This window comes from Salvelinus namaycush, chromosome 42, assembly GCF_016432855.1.
Source record: "Salvelinus namaycush isolate Seneca chromosome 42, SaNama_1.0, whole genome shotgun sequence".
Classification (NCBI taxonomy): Eukaryota; Metazoa; Chordata; class Actinopteri; order Salmoniformes; family Salmonidae; genus Salvelinus; species Salvelinus namaycush.
Window position 1 is genome coordinate 18,836,723 of NC_052348.1, and position 20,467 is coordinate 18,857,189.

Genomic DNA, 20,467 nt, shown 5'->3' on the forward strand with positions numbered 1-20,467 from the left:
TGAGGGCTAGGGCCATTCCCCCAGAAATGTCCAGGAACTTGCAGGTGCCTTAGTGGAAGAGTGGGGTAACATCTCACAGCAAGAACTGGCAAATCTGGTGCAGTCCATGAGGAGGAGATGCACTGCAGTACTTAATGCAGCTGGTGGCCACACCAGATACTGACTGTTACTTTTGATTTTGATCCCCCCTTTGTTCAGGGACACATTCTTCCATTTCTGTTAGTGACATGTCTGTGGAACTTGTTCAGTTTATGTCTGAGTTGTTGAATCTTGTTATGTTCATACAAATATTTACACGTTAAGTTTACTGAAAATACCGCAGCTGACAGTGAGAAGACGTTTCTTTTTTTTGCTGAGTTTACAATGTTGTTGATACATCCTCAGTTTTTCTCCTATCACAGCCATTAAACTCTGTAACTGTTTTGAAAGTCACCATTGGCTTCATGGTAAAATCCCTGAGCAGTTTTCTTCCTCTACGGCAACTGAGTTAGGAAGGACGCCTGTATATTTGTAGTCACTGAGTGTATTGATATACTCTTAGAAAAAAATTGTATTTGAAATTTCTACACATCTACCAATAGGTGCCCTTCTTTGCGAGACATTTTAAAACCTTCGTGGTCTTTGTGGTTGAATCTGTGTTTGTAATTTACTGCTTGACTGAGGGACCTTACAGATAATTGTATGTGTGGGGTACATAGATGAACACTATTATTGCACACAGAGTGAGTCCATGCAACTTATGTGACTTGTTAAGCAAATGTTTACTCCTGAACTTATTTAGGCTTGCCATAACAATGGGGTTGAATATTTATTGACTCAAAACATTTCAGTTTTTATATTTTTTATAATTTGTAACATTTTTGCGAAAAACAGAATTCCACTTTGACATTATGAGGTATTGTGTGTAGGCCAGTGACATAACATCTCAATGTAATTCATTTTGAATTCAGGCTGTAACTCAACAAAATTTTGAAAAAGTCAAGGGGTCTGAATACTTTCTGAATTTCCTGTATATGTATGATCTACACTGAGTGTGCAAAACATTTAGAACACCTGCTCTTTCAATTACATACACTGACCAGGTGAATCCAGGTGAAAGCTATGATCCCTTATCTCTTTTTAAGCCTTGAGACAATTGAGACATGGATTGTATATGTGTGCCATTCAGAGGGTGAATGGGCAAGAAACTAATTGTATGTACTTTTGAACGGGGTATGGCAGTAGGTGCCAGGCGCACCGGTTTGTGTCAAGAACTGCAATGCTGCTGGGGTTTTCATGCTCAATAGTTTCCCGTTGGGTATCAAGAATGGTCCATCACCCAAAGGACATCCAGCCAACTGGACACAACTGTGGATAGCGCTGTGGCGGTCATGACATTTTGTCAGCTAGTGATTGTCAAACAAATAACTGCCGGTCTCACGGTAATTGACCGTTAATTAACGTAAACATGTTTAGCATCTCCTGGCTTCCATGCATAGCCTACATGCCACTGATGCAGACCTATGGAACATCTACATTTTTAAAGTTTAATAAATCCATGTAATATAGCCTACACTATCACATTAAATCCATTATTTATTTTAGACTGGTCTAAAGAAACATGATATGAAGGAAATGTAGTCTATTTCAGAAGAACAGAATAGCATACTCTGAGTTGTCCTTATGTTAGGCCCTGATCTGACTATGCATATGGCTGTGGGCTACACTTGTTCATTTAGCATACAAGATTTGCTTAGAATTCCGTGGCATTATTTTATAGTATGAAGAATACAATTGAACATAGCTGAATAAAATATAAAGGATATTTTCTCCATAACGATTTGAGGGAGTGCGCACATGCGGCTATTCTGTGTTGAGCGGTTAACAAAGAAAAAGGTCCTCCTATATGCTTCATTTAGAGTTATTTATGCAAACTTTAGTTGTGATACAAACGTTGGGCTGTATGTTTTGATTTTTAATAGATTCTAAAGCTGCATGATGCGACTCTAATGATGATTTTAAAAATGTCACATGAAAGGCCTTTGATTTGTGTCTTGTGAAGGCTGCACACACTTCATCAGTCTGTCATTCACAATGTGACAAAAACCTGATCATATTTTCACCAGGCCTCGATGGTTCCCGGCGGCATCCCCTTGTGTGGCTGTAATGCCCCATAAAACATACATGTATTTTGCGGCCAAAGTAGCCGTTGTGCCCTTCGGCTGAATATAATAATTATAATTCCCTTCTCCCGGCAGCAGCACTCCAAAGCACCTCTCACTCACATGACTCTCTCAGATATCTCAATTCTTATTAGCCAATGCCTGTCACACGATTGGGTTCTTCTCTCAGGCATCTGAGCTCCGAAGTAGGCTACAAGTGAAGACAGACACATCGGGGATGCAACTGAGCGCATCCCTCTTATCAAATTCCGATGTTAAAAAATATTGAAGATTTTAGAACTGTCCACATTTACTTTTCGTCAGCCAACAAGATGAGTAGGCGTAACGAACGGCAAAAGCACTAGTCTATGTCAGTCTACTATCCCCATAGTACAAAAGTTGACCTATTGTATCGGTCAACTTCAATTTTTAAAAGCAATGAGGCTGATGCAACAGATCAGAACGTTTAGCTTTTAATATTGATAAACTATTAGGCTATTTCTTCACATTATAAGCTCAGCAATGCACACACGGCAGTAGGCTGTAAGCGCGAATGTTTCAAAATGCAATCAATTAGCAGGAAAACACTATTCTCAAAAGTGACCGCAAATGCGATTATGCGTGTAATGCTTTTATTATAAAGGTGCATTTTTAAGGTGAAAATGATCTTCCCCAAACTTGAAACTGACGCGCCGCCTATGTATGCCAGTTAGGATCTACAGTCGTGGCCAAAAGTTTAGAGAATGACACAAATATTAATTTCCACAAAGTTTGCTGCTTCAGTGTCTTTAGATATTTTTGTAAGATGTTACTATGGAATACTGAAGTATAATTACAAGCATTTCATAAGTGTCAAAGGCTTTTATTGACAATTACATGAAGTTGATGCAACGAGTCAATATTTGCAGTGATGACCCTTTTTTTTCAAGACCTCTACAATCCGCCCTGGCATGCTGTCAATTAACTTCTGGGCCACATCCTGACTGATGGCAGCCCATTCTTGCATAATCAATGCTTGGAGTTTGTCAGAATTTGTGGGTTTTTGTTTGTCCACTCACCTCTTCAGGATTGACCACAAGTTCTCAATAGGATTAAGGTCTGCTGAGTTTCCTGGCCATGGACCCAAAATATCGATGTTTTGTTCCCCAAGCCACTTAGTTATCACTTTTGCCTTATGGCAAGGTGCTCCATCATGCTGGAAAAGGCATTGTTCGTCACCAAACTGTTCCTGGATGGTTGGGAGAAGTTGCTCTCGGATGATGTGTCGGTACCATTCTTTATTCAAAGCTGTGTTCTTAGGCAAAATTGTGAGTGCGCCCACTCCCTTGGCTGAGAAGCAACCCCACACATGAATGGTCTCAGGATGCTTTACTGTTGGCATGACACAGGACTGATGGTAGCGCTCACCTTGTCTTCTCCGGACAAGCTTTTTTCCGGATGCCCCAAACAATCGGAAAGGGGATTCATCAGAGAAAATGACTTTACCCCAGTCCTCAGCAGTCCAATCCCTGTACCTTTTGCAGAATATCAGTCTGTCCCTGATGTTTTTCCTGGAGAGAAGTGGCTTCTTTGCTGCCCTTCTTGACACCAGGCCATCCTCCAAAAGTCTTTGCCTCACTGTGCGTGCAGATGTACTCACACCTGCCTGCTGCCATTCCTGAGCAAGCTCTGTACTGGTGGTGACGTGATCCCGCAGCTGAATCAACTTTAGGAGAAGGTCCTGGCGCTTGCTGGACTTTCTTGGGCACCCTGAAGCCTTCTTCACAAAAATGTAACCGCTCTCCTTGAAGTTCTTGATGATCCGATAAATGGTTGATTTAGGTGCAATCTTACTGGCAGCAATATCCTTACCTGTGAAGCTCTTTTTGTGCAAAGCAATGATGACGGCACGTGTTTCCTTGCAGGTAACAATGGTTGACAGAGGAAGAACAACAACCACCGTGCTTCACTGTAGGGATGGTGCCAGGTTTCCTCCATACGTAACACTTGGCATTCAGGCCGAAGAATTCAATCTTGGTTTCATCAGACCAGAGGATATTGTTTCTCATGGTCAGAGAGTCTTTAGGTGCCTTTTGGCAAACTATTGAGGAGTGGCTTCTGTCTGGCCACTGTACCATAAAGGCCTGATTGGGGTAGGCCTGCAGAGATGGTTGTCCTTCTGGAAGGTTCTCCCATCGCCACAGAGGAACTCTAGATTGCTCAGTTTGGCCGGGCGGCCAGCTCTAGGAAGAATCTTGGTGGTTCCAAACTTCTTCCATTTGGATTACATTGTGTCTGGATATCCTTTGGGTGTGTCGTGGTAATTCTAACCGAAAGGAGAGACAGTATTCTTCAAAACAACTTTATTATAAGATTTGCAAAAATGAAGCAATCAATAACAACCACTCAACAACTTTTCGTTAGGAAAGCCGGGGTAGGCCGTCATTGTAAATAAGAATTTGTTCTTAACTGACTTGCCTAGTTAAATAAGGGTTCAATTTAAAAAGCTGATTTCGTTTGTCTATGCTGATTTAAGATAGCTGACGTTACCACCATTTTCGGTTCCTTTCTGCATGTTTCCACACATCTAAGTTCTTGCAGATTGAGAAAACAGGATGTCCCACACTGCAGTCGCACCCACACAAGACAAGCCTGTATCAAAATACTAACAAATGACAATGGACAATTCTCTAATTAAACAACATAATGAGTATTTAAATAATTTCCTCTACAGGTGAAAGACCATTCTTGATACACACGGGAAACTGTTGAGCATGAAAAATAAAGCAACTTTGCAGTTCTAGACACACTCAAACCAGTGCACCAGGCACCTACTACCATAACCCGTTCAAGGGCACTTAAATCTTTTGATCTCTGAATGGCACACATACACAATCCATGTCTCAATTGTCTCAAGGGTTAAAAATCCTTCTTTAAACTGTCTCCTCCCCTTCATCTACACAGATTTGAAGTGGATTTTAAAAACCCTTGAGTCAATGTCCGTGCCCCCGTGAACATCTAATTAGCATGATAAAAAAATCTCCAGGTGTAAAAATCCTTCTCCTTCTGGATTGAAGTGGATTTAACAGGTGACATCAATAAGTGATCATAGCTTTCACATGAGCTGTAATCAAATACCCATACTAACATACTGTATACTACATACTTAATGATACAGTGGCAATAAAACGTATGTGCACCCTTTGGAAATACCTGGATTTCTGCATAAATTGGTCATAAAATTTTATCTGATCTTCATCTAGGTCACAACAATAGACAAACACAGTCTGCTTAAACTAATAACACACAAGCAATTATACGTTTTCATGTCTTTATTGAACACACCGTGTAAACATTCACATTGCAGGGTGGAAAAAGTATTGAACCCTTGGATTTAATATCTGGTTGACCCTCCTTTGGCAGCAATAACTTCAACCAAATGTTTTCTGTAGTTGCGGATCAGACCTACACAACGGTCAGGAGGAATTTTGGACCATTCATCTTTACAAAACTGCTTCAGTTCAGCAATATTCTTGGGATGTCTGGTGTGAACTGCTCTCTTGAGGTCATGCCACAGCATCTCAATTGGGTTGAGGTCAGGACTCTGACTGAGCCACTAGAGAAGGCATATTTTCTTCTGTTGAAGCCATTCTGTTGTTGATTTACTTCTGTGCTCGTTGTCCTGTTGCATCACCCAACATCTGTTGCGCTTCAATTGGCAGACAGCCTAACATTCTCCTGCAAAATGTCTTGATAAACTTGGGAATTCATGTGTCCGTCGATGATAGCAAGCTGTCCAGGCCCTGTGGCAGCCCCAAACCATGATGCTACCTCCACAATACTTTACAGTTGGGATGAGGTTTTGATGTTCGTGTGCTGTGCCTTTTTTTCTTCACACATAGTGTTGTGTGTTCCTTCCAAACAACTCAACTGTAGTTTCATCTGTCCACAGAATATTTTTCCAGTAGCGCTGTGGAACATCCAGGTGCACTTTTGCAAACTTCAGACATGCAGCAATGTTTTTTTTGGACAGCAGTGGCTTCTTCCATGGTGTTCTCCCATGAACACCATTCTTGTTTAGTATTTTAAGTATCGTAGACTTGTCAACAGAGATGTTAGCATGTTCCAGAGATTTCTGTACGTTTTTAGCTGACACTCTAGGATTCTTCTTAACCTCATTGAGCATTCTGCGCTGTGCTCTTGCACTCATTTTGCAGGACGGCCACTCCTATGGAGAGTAGCAACAGTGCTGAACTTTCTCCATTTATAGACAATTTGTCTTACTGTGGACTGATAAAAAAAATCTAATTTATTTATAAAGCCCTTCTTACATCAGCTGATATCTCAAAGTGCTGTACAGAAACCCAGCCTATAACCCCAAACAGTAAGCAATGCAGGTGTAGGCTGAACATCAAGGCTTTTAGAGATACTTTTGTAACCCTTTCCAGCTTTCTGCAAGTCAACAATTCTTAATCTTAGGTCTTCTGAGATGTCTTTTGTTCGAGGCATGGTTCACATCAGGCAATGCTTCTTGTGAATAGCAAACAAATTTTGTGACTGTTTTTTATAGGGCACGGCAGCTCTAACCAACATCTCCAATCTCATCTCATTAATTGGACTCCAGGTTAGCTGACTCCAAGTCATTAGCCTAGGGGTTCACATGCTTTTCCCAAACTACACTGTGAATGTTTAAATTATGTATTCAATATACACAAGAAAAATACAGTAATTTGTGTCTTATTAGTTTAAGCACACTATGTTTGTCTGTTGTCTTATGTAGAAATCCAGGTAATTCCAAAAGGTTCACATACTTTTTCTTGCCATTGTATACTACATACTATTAGTTCATTTTAGTACACCATAAACTAACGGTATCCTTTCAGTTGAGCGAGCAAGCCCTTCACCTGTCTACCGGAAGTTTATGCTGTTGCTATGCAACTTCTTGCAAGCTTGTTAGCATAACAAATTACTAGCTAGACATCTTATAACCAGTGGTGGTAAAAACACTCAAATCTCCTACTTGAGTAAAAGTAAAGATACCTTAATAGAAAATGACTCACGTAAAAGTGAAAGTCACCCAGTAAAATACTAGAGTAAAAGTCTAAAAGTATTTGGTTTTAAATATACTGTTACGCTCATCGAAAGGAGTGGACCAAGATGCAGCGTGGTATGTTTCCATCCTTTTATTAGGAAGAGAAAACTTCAAAGAACAAAAACAAAACGCTATAATACTGCTCACAGGCAACTATACATAGACAAAATCCCACGAAGCACAAAGGGGAAATGGCTGCCTAAATATGATCCCCAATCAGAGACAACGATAAACAGCTGCCTCTGATTGGGAACCATAATAGGCCAACATAGACATATAAACCCCTAGATGACCCACCCTAGTCACACCCCGACCTAACCAACAGAGAATAAAAAGCTCTCTATGGTCAGGGTGTGACATATACTTAAGATTCAAAAGTAAAAAGTATGAATAATAAAACATTCCTTATATTAAGCAAACCAAAAAGCACAATAATTTTTATTTATTTTTTATTACGGATTTCCAGTCACACTCCAACACTCAGACATAATTTAAACACAAAGCATTTGTGTTTAGTGAGTCCGCCAGATTAGAGGCAGTAGGGATGTTCTCTTGTGCGAATTGGACCATTTTCTGTCCTAAGCATTCAAAATGGAACTAGTACTTTTGGGTGTCAGGGAAAGTGTATGGAGTAAAAAGTACATCATTTTATTTCGGAATGTAGTGAAGTAAAAGTTGTCAAAAATATAAATAGTTAAGTAAAGTACAGATACTCCAAAAAACTACTTAAGTAGCACTTTAAAGTATTTTTACTTAAATACTTTACACCACTGCTTATGACTTCATTAACAATGCCCATTAAGAACACACAACCACTATACCACTTAGCTAAGAATGACCTGAATAATCAAGTCAATAGATTGTGTTTATAAAGCCACTGTGGTTATCTACTCCAATTTCAGAGCACTCTCGTCTGAGTGTGCCAGAGCGCGGAATAACTGACAAATTTACACAACACCCGTTTAATATGGTCGGTGTCAGTAAACAATTGGCCCAGCGTCGTACGGGTTTGGCTGGAGTAGGCCGTCATTGTAAATAAGAATTTGTTCTTAACTGACTTGCCTAGTTAAATAATCGTTAAATAAAAAATAAAATCGTAATCAAAAAAGCGTAATTAAATTGTTGCTAACAACACAGTTACAGTCAACAACACTCTGGATAGCATAGAAACAGCCTAACCAACTCAGCTAGGGCGAGTAAAATAGTCAGAGTGAGCTGTTTTCTCATTTGTGTCTGGAAGTAGCTAGCAAGCCAGCCAACGTTATCCAGTTAGCTTGGGTGCTTAACTGAGGTCAGAACGCTCTGATCAACCCTACTCCTCGGTCAGAGTACAGTGTGCGCTCTGACGCTCCTAATTTAGAATAGACAATCTGACAACGCTCTGAATTTACGGACACCCAGAGCGAAATCTGGCACTCAAGATTGAATTGATGAACACACCCTTAGAAGCCAACTAACATTAGGTAGCTAGCTAACATACAGGTACATACTGCTGTAATTATATGCTATGCGGTTTGTAAGGATAGCGTAGTTTACAAATTGTCAGACAACGTAAATTAACTTATTCGAAAAGTAATTACTTATTACATTGGTCAACATTTTCTTAACATTTGTCATAATTAGATAAAGCAATAAATTTGTATCGGCTCTCGTCGGACTTCGTCAGCATATTTTCCGCCATTTTCTTCAAATCTGAAAATGTTGTGAACCACGCCCATTTCCGGATGAATTGCATTATGGGCCATAAAAGCACGTAAATAGTGTCCACTGGTCGTACACTTCTTATTTTGGCGAATGTAGTACGACATCTGTGAACTTTTGGCATACTAACTATACCCATACTATGCCCAATAAGCATACTACATACTCAATGTATGTCACAAATAGTACCTTTAGTGTGGTTAGTATGAGTATTCGAACACAGCTCTGGATTCACCTGGTCAGTCTATGTCATGGAAAGAACAGGTGACCCCAATGTTTTGTACACTCAGTGTAGTTTGTAATGCCTAGCCTCCTGGCTAGTGGCTACTGTGACATTCACGGTACTTTTAAGCTGCGAAGAAAGAACGTGAATCGACCCCTCTCGGCTCGTGACATTCCCTTTGCTAATGTGAATTGAAAAGTGTATGTTCATATTATGTAAATTTACATTTCAGACCGATAATGCCATTCATTGAGAATAAGAAAGAGCCTCTTCACAATTTACTCACACTTTACTTTTCATAAAAATACTATCGGCTACACATATTACTCAAATGTAAACTCACGTACTTGCTATGTCTCGACCGCTACCTCGGAAGGTAGTGTAGACACTCGCCCGACAGTTGCCCGGCTTGAAGCAGGGCAGTGTAAACAGAATTGTCTTGTTGAGTCAACACTCCTACAGTATAAATGGTAATAGCAGAACAATGGTTTTGAAACAGCTGAAATGTATAGACATTTTCCTAATAGTTGAGACTTGTTTTATTGAGTTTTTAACTTAAATTGAAGTAACATGCTGTTACATTTTGAAATTGTTGCAGTAGCTGCAGGCTGCACTGAGCCATGTATAAAGCTCCACCACTAAAACCTGTAAAATGTAGATTATACAAATAGGATATCTTTGTTTTATTTGTAACCAGTGTTGCCAATTTAGCAACTTTTTCGCTATATATAGCAAGTTTTATATAGCAAGTTTTCAGACTCCTCCAGCGACTTTTATTGGTAAAAGATTCTAGCGATAAATTCAGTTGCTTTTCAGGCTGCCTTTGGGGAGTTTTGACACAGAGGGTTTATATGGTTTTGATGGCATTTAGCTACTTTAACCCACTCAATTATGCCAAAAACGAGAGTGGGAGAAGGTGTCTGTGCAACAGAAGTCACAGCACACGCACTGGGGATGGGGTGTGCGGCGGGAGAGGGGGCGAAAACGCTATGTCGGTGGGAGCAAGGCAAAGTGGTGCTGTGATGTCGTCGCGGCAACACCAAAACGTAATCAAGGGGCCAATAGCGGGTCTCACTGAAAAAACGTTGGCAACACTGTTTGTAACATTGTGTAGAGATTTCAAAGGTTCCACCGCAAGTTCCAGAGTGGTGGGGGGGCATTGTTTTCCTTGGGCTCAGATTTCTTCCTGGTCTGGTAGTAGGTGACCTAAAGGCTACTACTACACAGAATACGCAAACGGCGCGAAGGAATGTAGTGCAATGTCGTTTTTCGTCACAAAAGTGCTCCCTGAAATTCGACTAACTCCTGTGCCACACGAGAACTGTAACGCGCGGCATCATCTCTTCCGTAGCGGGCAGTGTTGTGTAGGCAATGAAGGTTGCTAGGTTCCTTCATCTGATCAACAGTATAGGCTATGCATCAAAGAAGCCTATTTTGCATTGACAAGCAAATATAATCTCAACTACTGTTCAAACAATGAACCAAACAACATTTAACCTTAATAGAATCCACACAAAATTGCATTTTGTTTAGAAGTAATAACTAGTGATTACAGGCTATTATGAAATGGTAGAAACTGCTGTAGCCAACTAACGTCAGCTAGTCATCTAGCATTCTTCTCCGTGACCAAAACATGACGTTCTATTTTTAGCTGATAGGGGAATGAATACACAAGCAGCATATAAAACTGGGATACTGTTTTAGGTTACAACGGCAAGTATAAGAATATTTGCCAGGTATATATTTTTATTATTAATCAGATTTTTTTTTAAATCCCACGTGCACGCATGTAGATCAACAGAATGGAGCTTGTAGTAACCTTGACCAACTCCGGACCCTAGTTCCAGCGTAGTTCTAGCGTATGACATAGTAATAAATTACCAGTAATTTTTTTTTTAAATATCAGGTCATAAGGTTTTTCAAAAATCCTGGAAAAACTCCTGGCCCTAGGGAGGGTGGAAACATTAAAACACTTTACACAGGCAGAGACAATAACTGCAAATGGACACAAACTAACTTGGCTGAGCTGGCTGTATGCTGCAGGATTGCATGGTTTAGGGCTGTGCATCTGTAATTAAAAAGATACTCATACTGTATGTCATCACTATTGTGTTGATCGATTAATTCCAGCCAATCATTTTCGATTAAATAGGCCTAGGTAGCCTAGCCACCCGAAGTGTGAATATAAACCAAATTTGACCACAGTCACATTTTGTCAGAACACAAATCATTTGGCCAATTTTAGGCTATAAATACATAGTTTATGCCAGTTTCCCCAGATGGGATTAGAGACAATAGGCTTCTCTAGGCTATCTGGATCTGTTCTTATCTATTTCATAATTATTATTGTTTTTTAAAAATAAAATATTATGTATTTTACCACAATTTCCTCAAAATTCTCATTATCGCAACAATCCAAAAAAGTTATAAACAAATCAATTGCTAATGTTTTTTTTTACATTACTCTCCTAATGAAAATGCCTGAGTTAAAAACAACACTGAAAATAAAAATAAAACATTTAATAATAAGACATTAGACATTTTAGTAATGAGAAGGCCAAGTGGGGGTAAAGGGGGTGTTTGAGAATAAGAACCTCATTCTGAAGGCATATACACAAATACATTAGCTTCTACTCCTCTAGATGATGCATCATGGGTGAATAAAACTTTATTTAAAAACTGATTGTAGTTTTTACAGGAACTTTAACAAGTGTTGTGGTAATGAGATGTCGTTTTTTACAGGAATTTGAACAATTGTTATGGTAATGAGACACATGTCCACAGACACTATTTGTACGTGATAAATATTATATTTTCATGTAAAATTCAACTAGTATACAATTTTTATGGTCGAACTGTAGCAACATATTTTGTGCTTTATTCAAATCAGTTAGGTCTTTCTAAATTAACATTTTATAAAATGACCCAAGCAATTTAATCCGGACTCATTTCGGCAATGAAAATCTGGGGTGAAAATGTGCAAAATTCAGGCATACATGTAAAATGTATTTAAAATAAGACACTTCGCCAAAAACTAGACATCTTAGTTCCAAAAATGATAGTTGATTTTACAGATGCATCATGTTTTTTTTTCAACTCAATATGCTATAGACATGTTTAAAAATGGTTTCATGACTATCACCCATCTGCAGCTGTGGGTGTTATCAGTAGGCTACAGTTGATCAGATTGAAGCACAGACTAATTGTGCCCGTTGACAAATCACGAGGCATATTTCTTTTATTTATTGGTGTCAGGTATGGACTTCCACATAAAACTTGTTGCAGTGAATTCACTTGTAACCATGTTTTCAGTCACAATTAGCTTTTACCACATGTACTGATTTGCATGATATTGATAAAAAATGAAGGCAGGTTTGTTGTAAGGTAGTCCTTTTGTACTTTTATATTAGAATGAGAGCGTTAATCGTTCATTTTTGATAGGCTAACGTTACTTGATGAAGACATGCTGTTACAAAAGCAACTCTGTGCCTTTTTCTTGAAGCAAAAATGTAAGTGTAGCCTACAGATGAGAAAGTCAACCTTTTAATTGTCTGCATGTACATGCTTGTGAATTTTTGCCTTATTCAAGAGTGGAATAGGGTTTGGTTGTATTATTCAAGAGTGTAAAATGTTTTAAAAGAAAAGTTTGTCATTGTTAAATAGTTTGTGCTTACTGGCTAGTGGCTACTGTGATATTTACGGTCAATTTGAGCTGCAGACCAAGAATGTCACATGGCCAGCCACAATGAAAGGTTAAAGCAAGGATGTAATGTGAATGGAAAAGTAGCATTCTTTTTCTCCACCCTGCTCCTCAGACTCCTTCATATCTCCTAGTGGTAATGGGGCCTTTCTCTCTGTCCTACTTCTGTGTGTGGTGCATTTCAGGCCGGAAGCTGAGGGGAGCTGGCCCGCTGAAAGGAGTAGTGGAGGGGGGAACACAGGCACCCGGCAGAGAGAGGACTGGAGAGAGGGGAGGAGAGAGGACGGGGGGACTACAGTTATCCACCGTTTCCCCACAGGCTAAATGTGAGGATCAATATTACCGTATGTGAGATATTTTTCTTAACCAGAATGTAATTTTTTCATATGAGCCCTAACAAAGAAAGCAGTTACAACTCAATTCAGAATTTACGACCAACCCTGGATGAAAGGCAGCACATATTTAGTCTCAACTTGTCTAATTTTGTTACATATCTCTTGTCTCAACTCTTCTCATCTCATATCCCTCTCTGCAGGCTGTGCTGCTCTGCAGGCTCCCACTCTTGGCCCCTCCCCCAGCCTACGCCCCTCCCTCCTCAACGTCCTCAGTTCCATCGAGCCAGGAATGGTCAACGCAGGCCATGACACCTCCCAGCCAGACTGTTTCACCTCCCTACTGTCCAGCCTCAACGAGCTGGGAGAGAGACAACTTGTGTCTGTGGTGAACTGGGCTAAAGCCATGCCAGGTAAACCACTCTTCCTGTATTCTACTGTTACCTAACCACCACATGGTACCAACCCTCTAACCCTGTATCTTACTGTTACCTAACCACTACATGGTACCAACCCTCTAACCCTGTATCTTACTGTTACCTAACCACCACATGGTACCAACCCTCTAACCCTGTATCTTACTGTTACCTAACCACTACATGGTACCAGCCCTCTAACCCTGTATCTTACTGTTACCTAACCACTACATGGTACCAACCCTCTAACCCTGTATCTTACTGTTACCTAACCACTACATGGTACCAACCCTCTAACCCTGTATCTTACTGTTACCTAACCACTACATGGTACCAACCCTCTAACCCTGTATCTTACTGTTACCTAACCACTACATGGTACCAGCCCTCTAACCCTGTATCTTACTGTTACCTAACCACCACATGGTACCAACCCTCTAACCCTGTATCTTACTGTTACCTAACCACTACATGGTACCAACCCTCTAACCCTGTATCTTACTGTTACCTAACCACTACATGGTACCAACCCTCTAACCCTGTATCTTACTGTTACCTAACCACTACATGGTACCAACCCTCTAACCCTGTATCTTACTGTTACCTAACCACTACATGGTACCAACCCTCTAACCCTGTATCTTACTGTTACCTAACCACTACATGGTACCAACCCTCTAACCCTGTATCTTACTGTTACCTAACCACTACATGGTACCAACCCTCTAACCCTGTATCTTACTGTTACCTAACCACTACATGGTACCAGCCCTCTAACCCTGTATCTTACTGTTACCTAACCACTACATGGTACCAACCCTCTAACCATGTATCTTACTGTTACCTAACCACTACATGGTACCAACCCTCTAACCCTGTATCTTACTGTTACCTAACCACTACATGGTACCAACCCTCTAACCCTGTATCTTACTGTTACCTAACCACTACATGGTACCAGCCCTCTAACCCTGTATCTTACTGTTACCTAACCACTACATGGTACCAACCCTCTAACCCTGTATCTTACTGTTACCTAACCACTACATGGTACCAACCCTCTAACCCTGTATCTTACTGTTACCTAACCACTACATGGTACCAACCCTCTAACCCTGTATCTTACTGTTACCTAACCACTACATGGTACCAACCCTCTAACCCTGTATCTTACTGTTACCTAACCACTACATGGTACCAACCCTCTAACCCTGTATCTTACTGTTACCTAACCACTACATGGTACCAACCCTCTAACCCTGTATCTTACTGTTACCTAACCACTACATGGTACCAACCCTCTAACCCTGTATCTTACTGTTACCTAACCACTACATGGTACCAGCCCTCTAACCCTGTATCTTACTGTTACCTAACCACTACATGGTACCAACCCTCTAACCCTGTATCTTACTGTTACCTAACCACTACATGGTACCAACCCTCTAACCCTGTATCTTACTGTTACCTAACCACTACATGGTACCAACCCTCTAACCCTGTATCTTACTGTTACCTAACCACTACATGGTACCAACCCTCTAACCCTGTATCTTACTGTTACCTAACCACTACATGGTACCAACCCTCTAACCCTGTATCTTACTGTTACCTAACCACTACATGGTACCAGCCCTCTAACCCTGTATCTTACTGTTACCTAACCACTACATGGTACCAACCCTCTAACCATGTATCTTACTGTTACCTAACCACTACATGGTACCAACCCTCTAACCCTGTATCTTACTGTTACCTAACCACTACATGGTACCAACCCTCTAACCCTGTATCTTACTGTTACCTAACCACTACATGGTACCAGCCCTCTAACCCTGTATCTTACTGTTACCTAACCACTACATGGTACCAACCCTCTAACCCTGTATCTTACTGTTACCTAACCACTACATGGTACCAACCCTCTAACCCTGTATCTTACTGTTACCTAACCACTACATGGTACCAACCCTCTAACCCTGTATCTTACTGTTACCTAACCACTACATGGTACCAACCCTCTAACCCTGTATCTTACTGTTACCTAACCACTACATGGTACCAACCCTCTAACCCTGTATCTTACTGTTACCTAACCACTACATGGTACCAACCCTCTAACCCTGTATCTTACTGTTACCTAACCACTACATGGTACCAGCCCTCTAACCCTGTATCTTACTGTTACCTAACCACTACATGGTACCAACCCTCTAACCCTGTATCTTACTGTTACCTAACCACTACATGGTACCAACCCTCTAACCCTGTATCTTACTGTTACCTAACCACTACATGGTACCAACCCTCTAACCCTGTATCTTACTGTTACCTAACCACTACATGGTACCAACCCTCTAACCCTGTATCTTACTGTTACCTAACCACTACATGGTACCAACCCTCTAACCCTGTATCTTACTGTTACCTAACCACTACATGGTACCAACCCTCTAACCCTGTATCTTACTGTTACCTAACCACTACATGGTACCAACCCTCTAACCCTGTATCTTACTGTTACCTAACCACTACATGGTACCAACCCACTAACCCAGGTGTGATAGAGAGAGTTGGGGAACAGAGAGCTGGTCTGTGTGACTGATACCAGTGCTGTAGCCTCGGTTCTAGTTTTCTATGTCCTTCCCACCAGAGGGGGCTCTAGTCATAACCTATTTTATTCTCCCTGTACTGTGGGTTTCAGAGAGCTGCATGTAGAAGACCAGATGTCAGTGATCCAGTCTTCATGGCTGGGGTTGATGCTGTTCTCTCTGTGTGGGTTTCAGAGAGCTGCATGTAGAAGACCAGATGTCAGTGATCCAGTCTTCATGGCTGGGGTTGATGGTGTTCTCTCTGTGTAGGTTTCAGAGAGCTGCATGTAGAAGACCAGATGTCAGTGATCCAGTCTTCATGGCTGGGGTTGATGGTGTTCTCTCTGTGTAGGTTTCAGAGAGCTGCATGTAGAAGACCAGATGTCAGTGATCCAGTCTTCATGGCTGGGGTTGATGGTGTTCTCTCTGTGTAGGTTTCAGAGAGCTGCATGTAGAAGACCAGATGTCAGTGATCCAGTCTTCATGGCTGGGGTTGATGGTGTTCTCTCTGTGTAGGTTTCAGAGAGCTGTATGTAGAAGACCAGATGTCAGTGATCCAGTCTTCATGGCTGGGGTTGATGATGTTCTCTCTGTGTAGGTTTCAGAGAGCTGCATGTAGAAGACCAGATGTCAGTGATCCAGTCTTCATGGCTGGGGTTGATGGTGTTCTCTCTGTGTAGGTTTCAGAGAGCTGTATGTAGAAGACCAGATGTCAGTGATCCAGTCTTCATGGCTGGGGTTGATGGTGTTCTCTCTGTGTAGGTTTCAGAGAGCTGCATGTAGAAGACCAGATGTCAGTGATCCAGTCTTCATGGCTGGGGTTGATGGTGTTCTCTCTGTGTAGGTTTCAGAGAGCTGTATGTAGAAGACCAGATGTCAGTGATCCAGTCTTCATGGCTGGGGTTGATGGTGTTCTCTCTGTGTAGGTTTCAGAGAGCTGTATGTAGAAGACCAGATGTCAGTGATCCAGTCTTCATGGCTGGGGTTGATGGTGTTCGCTCTGGGCTGGAGGTCTTACACTAACACAGACGCTAGAGAGCTCTACTTCGCTCCTGACCTCATCTTCAACGAGTGAGTACAACTATTGTCTTGCTGAATACAATATTGATAAATCTCTCTCTCTTTCTCTAGACAATAAATAAAAGGGAAATAAACAATCCTAAATTAAGAATAAACATTATACTGACCCTTTCTCTCACCTTCTGACCCCCCTCTCTCTCTCACCTTCTGACCCCCCTCTTTCTCTCACCTTCTGACCCCCCTCTCTCTCACCTTCTGACCCCCCTCTCTCTCACCTTCTGATCCTCTCTTTCTCTCAACTTCTGACCCCCCTCTCTCTCTCACCTTCTGGTCCCCCTCTCTCTCTCACCTTCTGATCCTATCTTTCTCTCACCTTCTGACCCCCCTCTCTCTCACCTTCTGATCCTATCTTTCTCTCACCTTCTGACCCCCCCCTCTCTCTTACCTTCTGATCCTATCTTTCTCTCAACTTCTGACCCCCCTCTCTCTCTCACCTTCTGATCCTATCTTTCTCTCACCTTCTGACCCCCCTCTCTCTCACCTTCTGATCCTATCTTTCTCTCACCTTCTGACCCCCCTCTCTCTCACCTTCTGATCCTCTCTTTCTCTCAACTTCTGACCCCCCTCTCTCTCTCACCTTCTGATCCTATCTTTCTCTCACCTTCTGATCCCCCTCTCTCTCACCTTCTGATCCTATCTTTCTCTCACCTTCTGACCCCCCTCTCTCTCACCTTCTGATCCTATCTTTCTCTCACCTTCTGACCCCCCTCTCTCTCACCTTCTGATCCTCTCTTTCTCTCACCTTCTGACCCCCCTCTTTCTCTCACCTTCTGATCCTCTCTTTCTCTCAACTTCTGACCCCCCTCTCTCTCTCACCTTCTGATCCTATCTTTCTCTCAACTTCTGACCCCCCTCTCTCTCTCACCTTCTGATCCTATCTTTCTCTCACCTTCTGACCCCCCTCTCTCTCTCACCTTCTGACCCCCCTCTCTCTCTCAACTTCTGACCCCCCTCTCTCTCTCACCTTCTGATCCTATCTTTCTCTCAACTTCTGACCCTCTCTCTCAACTCCTGACCTTCTCTCGCTCTCAACTTCGGACCCTCTCTTTCTCTCAACTTCTGACCCCCCCTATCTCTCTCTCAACTTCTGACCCTCTCTCTCGCTCTCAACTTCTAACCCTCTGACTTTCTCTCTCTCAACTTCTGACCCCCCCCCCATCTCTCTCTCAACTTCTGACCCTCTCTCTCAACTTCTGACCCTCTCTCTCTATCTCTCTCTCAACTTCTGACCCTCTCTCTCAACTTCTGCCCCCCCCCCCCCCATCTCTCTCTCAACTTCTGACCCTCTCTCTCTATCTCTCTCGCTCACCTTCTCACCCTCTCTCTCTCACACCTTCTCACCCTCTCTCTCTCACCCTCTCTCACACCTTCTCACCCTCTCTCACACCTTCACCACTCCAGTCAGAGGATGCGTGTGTCCAGTATGTATGAACACTGTGTCCAGTTCCGTCTGCTGTCCCAGAGGTTCTGTATGCTCAGAGTCACCCAGGACGAGTTCCTCTGTATGAAGGCTCTGCTCCTCTTCAGCATCAGTGAGTCACATCACTGACACACTGACACACTGACACCAGGTGACTGTATCATTATCTGGGTCAATATCTGCTTATTTATTTGTGTCTGTTAGTCCCCGTGGAGGGTCTGAGGAATCAGAAGTGTTTTGACGAGCTGAGGATCTCTTACATCAAGGAGCTGGATCGTCTGGCCAGCTACCACGGAGAAAAACACCACACACAACGCCTGTTCCAGCTAACACAACTACTGGACTTCCTACACCCGGTAATATACACTAACCCTGACCTCTGACCCCTAACCAACACCTGTTCCAGCTAACACAGCTACTGGACTACTTACACCCGGTAATATACACTAACTAATACACTAACCCCCCCTTGTTCTCCACCCATCCACCCTCGTTCTCTCCCTCTCTCTCTTTCTTTCTCTCAGATTGTGAGGAAGCTGCACCAGTTCACCTATGATCTGTTTATCCAGGCCCAGTCTCTGCCCACCAGAGTCAGCTATCCAGAGATGATCTCTGAGATTGTCAGCGTTCACGTGCCCAAGATGCTCACAGGCATGGTTCAGCCAATCCTCTTTCACAATGCACCTTGCTAGAGGGTCTTCCTATCACAATGCACCTTGCTAGAGGGTCTTTCTATCACAATGCACCTTGCTAGAGGATCTTCCTATCACAATGCACCTTGCTAGAGGGTCTTCCTATCACAATGCACCTTGCTAGAGGGTCTTCCTATCACAATGCACCTTGCTAGAGGGTCTTCCTATCACAATGCACCTTGCTAGAGGGTCATACCATCATAATTCATCCTAAAAGAGGGACAGACAATAACAAAACAATCTGCTAGACATTCAACCCAGGGTCCCCCATTGATTTTGTCAGTCTCTCTCACTCAGATATCATATCAACATGGCGTAAGTCCTGGCAAAATGTGTAGAATTGTAGAAAATTGGCTTTAAAACAGCAAGATTTTCTCTCCACCCCATTGCAAAATGTGTAGAATAGCATGAAATGTGTTTTAAAACCACAACATTTTCTCTCCACCTCATGGCAAAATGTGTAGAATTTCAGGAATATATGCTTTAAAACCACAGCATTTTCTCTCTGCCCCATGGCAAAATGTGTAGAATTTCAGAAAATGTACTTAAAAACGTCTCTTTTTTTGCCGTCAAGAGGGGGACACCTGAAATGTTTTACCCGCGAGGTGGGGGTAAACCTAGCCCTGGTTCTATATATCACAAAACACCTTGGAGGTTATAACTAAAACCTTGTTAGACACCCAACCATTTACTGTACATATCGATGACATCACATCAAGTCGCTTTTAGCATGCTAAGATGGCATCTCATGAGGGAGATTTATGTAGACATAACATGCACAGTTTGAGCTACTCCAGGAAGTGATGTTGCAGGCTAGCTCAGTGCCGCCCCTTTCAATGAGTATCTCAAGTGTAAATGATAGCCGACCGGGGTACTGCAGGCTGCCATAGCAACTCAATTATCCATATAACTTCTTTGTGTGATTAAAAAAAAAAAATATCGGTTCAAGGACATACATCTGTTGTAATAGAAGCAATTATCTGTAACATGATTGTCTTCAAATGTTTTTTGTTGTTTTTTTCCCTTTGAATATTGACCTGAAACCGCAACCATTTACTATAACGGGGATCCTGCTTTCTGGGAAAAAACAGCCTGGTTTC

General features: G+C 41.9%; 1 protein-coding gene across 1 annotated transcript in view; it reads left to right on the forward strand.

Moving 5' to 3' along the window:
* The window catches only part of LOC120035146 (androgen receptor-like), a 39,665-nt gene extending 19,933 nt beyond the window's left edge, over positions 1-19,732 (forward strand). The window contains exons 4-9 of the mRNA XM_038981946.1: positions 13,022-13,180; positions 13,372-13,581; positions 17,102-17,246; positions 18,657-18,787; positions 18,880-19,031; positions 19,200-19,732. Of these exons, the coding sequence (XP_038837874.1) occupies positions 13,022-13,180; positions 13,372-13,581; positions 17,102-17,246; positions 18,657-18,787; positions 18,880-19,031; positions 19,200-19,367 (965 nt within the window). The 3' untranslated portion in view covers positions 19,368-19,732. The remainder of the gene's footprint in view (positions 1-13,021; positions 13,181-13,371; positions 13,582-17,101; positions 17,247-18,656; positions 18,788-18,879; positions 19,032-19,199) is intronic.
* Positions 19,733-20,467: the final 735 nt, after the last annotated feature.